At 42.9% G+C, this 12,078-nt stretch overlaps 1 protein-coding gene across 1 annotated transcript in view; it reads left to right on the top strand.

The window, feature by feature from the left end:
- Positions 1-10,637: 10,637 nt before the first annotated feature.
- The window catches only part of LOC311243425 (non-structural maintenance of chromosomes element 4 homolog A-like), a gene marked incomplete at both ends in the record, with an annotated part of 43,151 nt that continues 41,710 nt past the window's right edge, over positions 10,638-12,078 (top strand). The window contains one exon of the mRNA XM_084332656.1: positions 10,638-10,725. Within this exon, the coding sequence (XP_084188782.1) occupies positions 10,638-10,725 (88 nt within the window). The remainder of the gene's footprint in view (positions 10,726-12,078) is intronic.

The raw sequence follows: 12,078 nt of genomic DNA, 5'->3' as shown, positions 1-12,078 counted from the left end.
TTTTGTGATTCGTTCCTTGAGAGGAAATGCCAGGTTTTCCTGAATGTGCTTTTTGGGTACCTCAAACCCTTCCCTACAAAGTGCTAGTAAACATGTTATTCTTTGAAAAAGATATTCAGAGTTTTCATCATGTGTTCAGTGAGTCCGAAAAGCTTGTCAATTTCCGTAACATCCATAACGCTGTGTATTTTGTCACCTATCTCAAAATCCAAAAGGTCAAAACATTTCTTATTGCAGGCTCATCTTTATCTCAATAAGTGTAACTAAAATGTGTAAATTATACTTCAAACAAAGGGGTCATAATCGGACTTAACAACACACATTCGCAATGTAACATCCGTCACTTGCAATGTAACATCCATAACGGTATCATCCATAACACTTGTAAAGAATACAAAAAATAAGACCAGAATGACTAATTGTTGCCAATATGTCATCTTTATAAAAGTTAGCTTTGCTTAGGAAGTTTGGTTGACATTGCATTCCAGATGCATGTTTTATGACAACTTTTCCTGGAAAACGTTATGGATGTTACATTCGCTGTCCCATAAAGGGGCATTATAACAGCATGCTTCACCTGCCAATGGAAAGACACAAAGTACATAATTGATTCACATATTGATACAACAGCCCTTCATGACCAAAGGTCAGGTTAGAAAAATATCTGTACATTTCTTTTGCCATTCTGGCCATTCAGAAAGTCATACAATTAGGTTAATCGAAAAATAAATTTTTACATCATTGTGTCTCCTCCTGTAGTGTGAAAAAACATGCATTCTCATAAATATTACGATCAAATCTATTTTGTACTTCAAAATATAGACCTTGATGATACATTTGAAATTGGTTTGGTTATGATCATGTTATTTAAATTTTTTCATGGTGAGGTTGACATTTGCATGGAATTGCCCTGTTACGACCCCTGTGGGTCTAAGGGTAAAGGGCTGTAACATAAACTCTCTATTGTATATATTAAAAATAGTGGCTATTTATGTACACTTTAGTTGTGGGTTTTCTTTTCTAATCAGAGTGATCTATCTTGAGAATGTGTTATATGCATTTATTTATATTTATATTAAATATAACTTATACTTAGTGTTATAAGAAAAGCTGCCCTGTACCCATATACTGTGATTTACAGGTATTTTGGTAAATGGTAAATGGCTGTATTTATATAGCGCTTTTATCGAAAGCGCTTTACAATTTGTTTCTCACATTTTACCCATTCACTCACACATTCACACACCGACGGTGGAGGCAACCATGCAAGGTGCCAACCTGCTCATCAGGAGCAATGGGGTTAAGTGTCTTGCTCAAGGACACTTCGACACGCTCCGGATTACCAGACGACTGCTCTACCTCCCAATCCACTGTCTCCCCCTATTACTAGGTCTATTTTATTATTAGGTATTTCTACTTTGGTCTCTATCACTATACATTTATAGTTAGTGTAATCAATCATTTGACCTGATGTACACTAGAATGTGCAGCATACAGTACCATTCAGATTCAGATTTCTTTATTCACCATTTTGTACAGGTACAAAATGGAACGTGATTTGACATTACAGTGCATGATTGATTTTTTCACAAATAGGAACAACATAATAATAATAATGATAAATAAATAAGTAAGTGCAAAACAGGACCGAACAGTGAGACAACAATAAGACAGTAAAGTGCAGTGGTAGGGGACATGGAAACAGTGCAGCACTGTTCAAGTCCAGAGGTCCAGCCTGACGTCTCACCCCTTTATGGAGGAGGATTGTTGGCATATTTACCTGGGTCACAAAAGAACCAACATAGCATGTTTACAAAAGAGGTGGATTATTCTGGTTGCAGAATGACAGCTCTCACTTTTTTCCTCATTCCTTCCCCCACTTTGGAAATTACTCAATAACCAACTAGGCTGCAGTAAAAAACTTAAAACCAGATTCTCAAACATAAACATAAAGACGGACAACACGCTCATCACAGAAAAGCTGGATGTAGCCAATTACTTAAATAGTTTCTTCACAAACATAGCCACAACACTGGTAAACAAACTACCCTCCCACTCAGGGCATTATGGGGTAGAACACATAGTAGCTTACTACAAAAACCTAGGGGTCCACAAAGACGACTTCAAACTGGAAATGGTAACAACAGATGAGGTACTCAAAAAACTGAGCGCCCTCCAACCTAACAAGGCCACCGGCCATGACAACATCCCCTCCAAATTCCTCAGAGACTCAGCAGCCGCCATCACCCCAGTCATCACACACATAATAAACCTCTCTATAAAACAGGGACACGTCCCCAAGGACTTCAAAATTGCGAGAGTGACCCCTCTGCACAAAAAAGGCAGTAAATTAGACCCAGGCAACTACCGCCCTGTTTCTATCCTTACCTCCATCTCGAAAGTCATGGAAAAAATTGTATACGAACAGGTCGAAAAATACCTTGCGGAAAAAAATCTAATCTACGAATTCCAATCTGGCTTCAGAACATCCCACTCCACTGACACATGCCTTCTCTATTTAAACGACCACATCAAACAAGAGGTGGACGCGGGCAAATACTGCGGCATGGTCATGCTGGACCTACAAAAGGCCTTCGACACTGTCAATCACACCATTCTGATTGACAAGCTAAAAGCAATTGGTTTTGATAGTCTATCAGTGAGCTGGATGCAATCCTACCTGGAGGGGAGAGAGCAGATGGTGGAGGTAAACGGTACCCTATCCCCCCCCCTCACAGTAAACTGTGGTGTTCCACAAGGAAGCATACTAGGTCCGCTACTGTTCCTAATTTATGCAAATGACATGTCGTCAGCTTGTGACTGCAACTTGTTCCTGTTTGCGGACGACTCAGCCCTGCTGGTCTCTGACAAGAACAAATTACAGGTTGAAAAAACCCTCAGCTCAGAACTAAGCAAAATCTGCATATGGCTCGCTGATAACAAACTATCATTACACATGGGCAAAACAGAGTCCATTCTCTTCGGTTCAAATAACAAACTCAGCAAGACCGACGGCTTCTCAGTTACAGTGGGTGACAATATTGTCACAAGGAAAGAAGATATTACCTACCTGGGTTCCATCCTAGAGGCAAATCTTTCCTGTGACAAAATGGCATCCAATGTAATAAAAAAAGTCAACCAACGAACTCGTTTCTTGTACCGGATCTCCTCACTGGTAAACAAGAATACCCTGAAGACTCTAGCAGGAGCACTCATTCAAGGGTACTACGACTATGCTTGCACCTCATGGTACCAAAGCACCTCAAAGGTGCTAAAAACAAAATTACAAACATCTCAAAACAAACTGGTCAGACTACTGCTTGACCTTACTCCTAGAACCCACCTCACCCCTGCCCACTTTGACAACCTAGGATGGCTTAGAGTAGACGACAGAGTACAGCAACTTGCAATGGGCCTGGTCTACAAGATACACTACACGACCAAGGTACCCATGTACATGACTAAATACTTCCCAAAGGTCAGTGAATACCACGATCACAACACCAGAGGGAGCTCCACAAATCATGTTAAACCCAGATTCGGCTCAAACAAGGGACTAAACACGTTTCGCAATTATGCCACATCAATGTGGAACGCCCTACCCAAAGCTGTAAAGGAATGTGAATCACTACCCACTTTCAAAAACACTCTCAAAAAACACCTAAGGGAGACTGCAACTCGAAACTGGCCCCTGTAAATGTCCGAACACAACCCCCGCCAATGTACAGTAAATTACCAAGTATGGTCTTGTCAATAATCCAATGTACAGTGTTGTTTGTACAGTTGTACAGTGTCCCCCACCCACCCCTCCTACCCACCCCCCCCCCACCCACCCAACCACCTCCAATGTACAGTCCCCTCCTACCCAACCCCCCCCCCCCCCCCCCACTCCTACCCAACCCCCCCCCCCCCCCCCCCCACTCCTAACCACCCCCCCCCCCCCCCCCCCCCCCCAACCACCTCCAATGTACAGTCCCACCCCCACCTACCCAATCCAATGTACAGTTTCTACGCCTAATGTATATACTCTTTTCTTTCTGGACTCTTTTTGTATCACAAATACAGTACTGTAATTGCAAATCTGGTATGTCATAAATGTATAGATGTAGCAGTACTGTCTATCTGTATGTCATGTATGTCATATATGTTACGATGAATTGGAAATGGGGGACCCTGGTGTAAACAAGACGAAAGTCTTTCTCTGGTCTGCATCCCCTTAACAATTGTATGTATTGAGCTGTACTGCACTGTACCCATTCTGCAATCTGTTAATAAAGTTTTCATTCATTCATTCATTCATCTAGTGACACAGCTGTCGGGTCTAGCTCGTATACTACGTTGGACCACTAGCCTAAACTAAATGTATCAGCAATAGTAGTAATCATGGATTATCGTCATAGTTCTTGTAATCTTCAATCAAGTCAATAAGTAATGCTTGAGAGTAGCTAGCTAACTAACGTTATCTATAGCTAATGCTTGCATCACCATGGAGGTCTAAGGTAATAATGTGTTAGAAATTACTACCCCCGTCCGAGTTTTCAAAGGGGGCGTGGCTTAGCGATAGGTCTATTGTTACAATAGCCGATAATCCATTTTCCCAATGATAAATCCCTATACGGGTGCTGTAGTAGTGCATTGAGTGTGTCGGATAGTAGAGTGACACTACTTCCTTAGCCAACAGTAGTCTACTGCATGTTCACCGTGACTCTCTGGTTCATATATTTTTTTATTCAGCACAAAATCAAGACAGTACAGATATGCAGATATTTTACAACTAGTTCTCAATTAACATCTTGTCTGTACCGTGTCATTAAGACACAGCTATGCTTGGGGAAGGGGAAGGGGCGTAAAAATAAATACATAAATAAAATAAATAAAAAAATATAAAAAAAACAGGTAAACCAGAATAATACTACATGTGTGGATCAAACCATTTAAAAAGAAAATGACAATAAAATGGGGAATAAGATAGAAAATAATAAGATGAAAATAAGTAATACGTTGCCTTTATAGCCCTATTCGCTCTATACAAGCCCACTTTCTATCGAACTGTTCACCTTGCAACCTGATCAGATGAGTCATCCTCTCCATGTCCTGAATTTCTTTAATTTTGTTTAGCCATTGGTTATGTGTTGGGGGACTGGGTTTTAACCAATTAATTGTGATCATTTTCTTGGCAGCAGTTAACAGTATTTGAAGAAGATACACACTTTTCCTTCCCTCAATGCCCTCTGGTATGACTCCGAGGATGGCAGTTTTGAAATCTTGTGGGATGTCCATGTCGAATACTTTTTTTACATCCCTGAAATACATCATCCCAGAAGTGACATAGTTTTGGGAATGTCCAGAAAATGTGTGTATGGTTACCTATTTGTTCACCACATCCCCTCCAGCATTCGCTTGTGGGAGTCGTACCTGCTTTAGCAGTCAATAAGGGGGTCTTGAAAAACCTACTAATGACCTTCCATTTATATTCTCTCCAGGAATTAGAATTAGTCACCTTATGTGCTTCAGTACAAACATCGAACCACTCCTCTTGTGAGATCTCCTGTTGGAGCTCAGCCTCCCACTTCAACTTAATGTATAGCGAGTCGTTGTGGTTCATTGATATTAGGTTTTGATATAATTTAGAACGAATTTTTTGTATTGAAGCATCAATTTGGATATTAGCTATAAAGCGTTCTATAGCAGAAGGGTGTCGAATTTTGTCCCAATCTTCCTGTTTTTTTTTTTTTTTTTTTTATTGATCTTTTTCCCCCTCCATTTTCCTCCGATTTTCTCCCATCCCAATGTTAGTCGTATGCCAATTCCCAGTCCCTTCCTGGTCGCTGCGCACTTACCCCCCACAGTCAGATCATCTGGGAGAGTGGAGGCTACCACGTGCTTCCTCCGACACACGTCCAGCCAATCACCGCTTCTTTTCACCTGGCAGCACGGATTCTCATCGAGAGGGCGTAGCGTGTGGGAGGACCACACTATCCCCCTCAAGTCCTATCCGCGCTTAGCAGGCGCCCCGACCGAACTGTAGGAGTCGCTGTTTACAACGACCCGGACCCACCCCGCCAGCTTCTCCCACCCTCTAATACAGCCAATTGTATTAGTGCAGACGGCCAGCCAAGCTGGTGACAACCATCTTCCTGGTTTTCTAAAAAATGTCTTAATTGGAGACATCTGAAAAAGTCAGTACTAAGAAGGCTAAACTCCACTCCGAGTTGTTTGAAAGATTTAAGCTGGCCGGAGTGAATAAGTTGGTGAACAAATGTCAGACCCTTTGTCCTCCATCCACTGAATCCTGCATCCAAAGTTGATTGTGTAAAGTCCCCAATGAAACCAATTGAGGTCAGGCCCGATGTTAAAGGCAACCTGAACTCTTTCTGGACCTCTCAATATTTTTATCGTAAATCTGGACCACACACCTATTGAGTCCTCCCTTATCTTATGTCCAGAGAATAATAAGGTAGTGAGTTGTTTCTGTGTAGATAAGTCTTTTTCCACTGACTCTCTGTGTCTTTATTTTCAGCTGGAGGGGAGTTTGCCAGCAAGGCACCAAGCTACAAGAAGTCTAGAGGAGGTACCACACACACACACACACACACACACACACACACACACACACACACACACACACACACACACACACACACACACACACACACACACACACACACACACACACACACACACACACACACACACACACACACACACACACACACACACACACACACACACACACACACACACATGCACTCTAGGGCTGCATGATGTGGACAAACCATTAATATTATTATTTATATTGCAAATAAAATTGTATGATAAAAATATCATGTTAACGTCTCAACTTTCCTTCTAACAGGGCTGAAAGCACATTTTCAGTCAAATCAGTATAATAATAATAACTTGAACCAACGGGACAACTTTCAACTTTATTTGTAAAATGCCTCATTCTGCTGGGAACATGCATGGGAGGAAGCAGCAGAGCAGCTTATTATTATATTAACTTTAGTGGGTTCTATCTCATTTTTGTTGGCACCATTGGATTCCTTGACTCTGAACATGTATGTTTAGAAGTTCAAATCAATGTTCTAGCTCATTTAGAAGCCGAGATATTACAAAACCTACATTTTACGGTGGCCATTTTGGAAATTCACCTGGGCAAATGGAAACATGGATTTTCTGAATCCTTATCCAATATCCTTTCCAAAAATGTATAGTATTGCAAATCCTTTTATGTGTGTCAAAATTATGTATGAATATGTATGTACGATTATAGAAATTATTGTATATTTAAATGTTTTGTAAATGTTTTTAAATGGATTCTTGGAAGATTAGCCAATGAAGCTAAAAGCCATCCAAATTAATTAATTCAAAGTACAGTATGTCCTATTGGATTTTCAACAACATAATTTGTTATCCCGACATGCTGTTGGACGTTTATGCGTGTCAAAATGATGTATGAATATTAGGGTTGGGTACCTTTCACATTTGAACTGATACCGGTACCTGTGAATCGATACCGGTACCCAACGGTACCTTTTTTCTGTACTTTAGTCTCTAAAAATCTACCTACCTCAGTTGTAAAAAAAAAAATTAAATAAAAAAAATCCAAACTTCAAATAATTTATTATCATATATAATAGATAGATAGATAGATAGATAGATAGATAGATAGATAGATAGATAGATAGATAGATAGATAGATAGATAGATAGATAGATAGATAGATAGATAGATAGATAGATAGATAGATAGATAGATAGATAGATAGATAGATAGATAGATAGATAGATAGATAGATAGATAGATAGATAGATAGATAGATAGATAGATAGATAGATAGATAGATAGATAGATAGATAGATAGATAGATAGATAGATAGATAGATAGATAGATAGATAGATAGATAGATAGATAGATAGATAGATAGATAGATAGATAGATAGATAGATAGATAGATAGATAGATAGATAGATAGATAGACAGATAGATAGATAGATAGATAGATAGATACTTTATTAATCCCCTTGGGGAAATTCAGGGTATCTCGCAGTATACAGACATTGACCGTTCCCATACAGTTATTACACGTTATGTCTGCATCATGAATTAAAAATAAGTACATGATAAAATTCAATTAAGTCATACCCATCAATATTAATAATAGCGTGATTAGATAAAAGCAGGTGTATAAAAACAGTGTATAAAAACAGGTGTAAAAAACAGGTGTAAAAAACAGGTGTAAAAACAGGTGTAAAAACAGGTGTAAAAACAGGTGTGTGGGTCAGAGGTCAGGTCCCCCGCACTATAATACGCTGTTGTACAGTCTGATGGCTGTGGGGACAAAGGACCTCCTGTGCCGCTCAGTCCGTGAGTGCAGGGAGATGAGCCGTCCGCTGCGACTGCTGCTCTGCCCCACCAGGGGGCGGTGGAGAGGGTGGTTGGTATTGCCCATGATGGCCAGCAGCTTGCTCTGCGTGCGGCTCTCCACCAGTGGGTCCAGTCTCCTCCCCACCACTGAGCCAGCCTTCTTGACCAGCTTATCCAGCCGTCTGGTATCCCTGGCCGTGGTATTACCACCCCAGCAGACAGCGGCGTAGAGGAGCACACTTGACACCACTGCCTGATAAAACATGAACAACATTTCCCCACACACATTAAAAGACCTGAGCCTCCTAAGGAAGAACAGCCTGCTCTGTCCTTTCTTGTAGAGCGCTTCCGCGTTAGCAGCCCAGGCCAGCTTATCGTCTAGGTGCACGCCTAAATATTTGTATGTCTGCACCGTCTCAATGTTGTTTCCCCGTATGCTGACTGGTTGCAGAGGTGGTTTCGAATCCAGTACCATCTCCTTGGTCTTTTTTGCGTTCAGGAGAAGGCCGTTCCGTTCGCTCCAGTCGCTGAAGGCTCCCACTTGGTCCCTGTACTCTCCCTCCTGTCCCTTCCTCACACACGCCACAATCGCTGTGTCGTCCGAGTATTTTTGGACGTGGCAAGACTCAGAGTTGTAGTTGAAGTCTGCCGTGTAGAGGGTGAACAGGAACGGGGCGAGAACAGTCCCCTGTGGAGCCCCAGTGCTGCTGACCACTGTCTCCGAGACACAGTTGCCCATTCTGACAAACTGTGGTCGGTCTGTCAGGTAATCTGTGATCCAGGAAGTGAAGGAGGGATCCACCCCCATCTTCCTGAGCTTGTCTTTAAGTATGGGAGGTTGAATAGTATTAAAAGCGCTCGAAAAATCAAAAAACATAATCCTCACATAACTCCCCGGCTCATCCAGGTAGGAGTAGGCCCGATGGAGCATGTAGAGGACTGCGTCGTCCACCCCGATGCTCTCCCGATACCCAAACTGCAGGGGGTCAAGGGCGTGTTAAGTCTGTGGCCTCAGATGGTGTAGAAGCAGCCTCCAGTGTCTTCATGATGTGTGACGTGAGGGCCACCGGTCTGTAGTCGTTGAGCTCGGCCGGGCGCCCAACTTTGGGTACCGGCACAAGACATGATGTTTTCCACAGGACCGGCACCCTCACGTCCCGCAGGCTCAGTTTCTGGAGCGGCTCAGCCAGTTGGTCTGCACAGAGCTTCAGCAGCCTCGAACACACGCCATCCGGGCCAGCCGCCTTTCCTGGACGCAGTTTCCTAAGTTCCGCCTTCACCTCATCTACTGTAAGGGACAAGGGGGGGGGGGGGGGGCCTGGGTGACACAGGGGGGGGGGGGGGGGGGCGGTGACAGGGGGGGGGGGGACTAGGTCACTGGGGGGGGCTAGGTGACAGGGGGTGGGGCCAGGGAGCGGAACTGCAGAGTTGTGGTTGCAGCAGTGAGGAGGAGATGGTGCAGGGGGAGGAGCTGCAGCTGGAGAGGTGGGAGGGGCTGTTGGTGTGGCCTGGTCAACAGGGGCAGAGCGAGCCCTGGCTGCCGTGTCAAACCGGTTGTAGAATTGGTTAAACGCGTTGGCCTTGTCCACATCACCCTCTGCCTGGCAGTTTACCTGCTTATAGCCGGTGATGGTTTTCATTCCCCTCCACACCTCTCTGGTGTTGTGCTGCAGCTTCCTCTCCACCTTCCTCTTATAGTCCTCCTTGGCCTGCTTCAGACTCCTCTTTAATTCCTGTTGCACCTGCTTGCGCCTCTCTATGTCATCCTTCCTGAATGCCGCCTTTTTCTCATTAACAAGCCTCTTAAGGTCAGCGGTGATCCAGGGCTTGTTGTTTGAAAAACAGCGCACAGTCCTTGCTGGTACAATCATGTCCCTGCAGAAGGTCAGGTAACTGGTGATACAGTCAGCCTTCCTGTCAGTGTCCAAGGTCCCCATATTCCCGTCTGTGTCCTGCAATACATCCCAATCTGTACACTCATAGCAGGCTCTCAGGGACTCACTGGCCTCCGGTGTCCATTTTCTAAATGTCCGGGTGGTTGCCTCTGCACACAGGGTTTGTAGCAGGGCTGAAGGTGAACCAAATTGTGATCTGATCTGCCAATTGGTGGGAGTGCTGTGGCAGTATATGCTTCCCTGGCATTTGCATACAGTAGATCTAGTGTGTTGTTCTCTCTTGTGGGGCAGTTAACATATTGTACAAAGCCAGTTAGATGGGAGGCAAGGCTGACATGGTTAAAGTCACCTGAGATCAGGATGAATGCATCAGGATGCCGAGTCTGAAATCTCGCGACAGTGTCGTGGATGACGTCACACGCCACTGCCGGGACAGCGCGAGGGGGGATGTAAACAACAATGGCAACTATGTGAGAGTACTCCCGGGGAACATAGTAGGGCCTGATACTAGCGGCTAGAAGTTCGACATCCTGGCAGCATATCTTTTCCTTAACTGTTATGTGACCCGGGTTGCACCATCGATTATTCACATAGAGGATTAGACCCCCTCCTTTGCTTTTACCGCTCGTTCTATATCGTAATATATAATATTGCAGCGAGCGTTGTCTGCATCTAGCTTTGTTAAGTGTAACAACACTTGCAACCGTTTTCGGCTTGCCATTGCCCCGACTGCTTTGTTGTTGAATCAAGTAATATCCTAGGTAAGCGTGTATTCTGCGCGTGAACGTTGACGTGAACGTGCGGCACACTTCATAGGTTTTGTTTTGCGGTAAACAAAACATTGATGTCGGCGAACAAAAAATGTAAGTAAAAAAAAATAACCTAATGAATATGAATGTCCGATTTATAGAAATTATTGTATATTTAAATGGATTCTTGGAAGATTAGCCAATGAAGCTAAAAGCCATCCAAAATGAATTAATTCAAACTACAGTATGTCCAATTGGATTTTCAACAACATAATTTGTTAGCCCGACATGCTGTTTGCAATACTGGCATGATTGTTCTTTTATGCATGTAGGTCAGTTCATGACCAGTTCACACTGAGACACAGTTCCTGAGATTGTAAAGTTATAATTATTCAAAGCTAGTAGTGGCAGGTCTATAATGTTAAATACAGTACAGTGTTTCCCACAGGATTTTCAGAGACTATGGGGGGGTGAACCTCCGACCCTCTAGGGGGGTCCGGGGGCATGCCCCCCGTAATTATTTTTAGGTGTACATTTTAAAGTTAAATGCATCAATCTGGTACACTTTGAGAGCAAAATAAAGAGGCTAGATCTATGATGAACTTTGTGCTCAAAACACAAAATCGACTAGACTAGTGCCTCCCAATCCTCTCCTCGAAGCACCCCAGCCGTTCAATGTATTTGTTAAATTCCACCACCAGCACACCTGATTCAACTTAACAAGCCCGTTATTAGTTGAATCAAGGTGTGCTGGTGGTGGAATTTAAACAAATACATGGAACGGCTGGGGTGTCTCGAGGAGAGGTTTGGGAACCACTGGACTAGAGCATACATTTGAGCCATCAAAGAAATTAAGCAAAAGTGGTTACCTGTGTTGAACTGGTATATTTTTTCGGAAAAAAAAAAATATATATATATATACTATTATGACTACTACCACTGCCAATACATCCCTATTGGCAAACTTTATATTTAAAAAAAAATGTAATAATTTTTTTTTGTGTTCATTATACAACTGTGGCGGGACTAATTAGACTGTGGCGGGCCTAGGTAATTAATGGGAAAC

This window comes from Notolepis coatsorum (genome assembly GCF_963971535.1).
Source record: "Notolepis coatsorum genome assembly, chromosome: 17".
NCBI lineage: Eukaryota > Metazoa > Chordata > Actinopteri > Aulopiformes > Paralepididae > Notolepis > Notolepis coatsorum.
The sequence above is the reverse complement of the archived record's forward strand: the minus strand, read 5'-3'. Positions and strand labels throughout refer to the sequence as shown.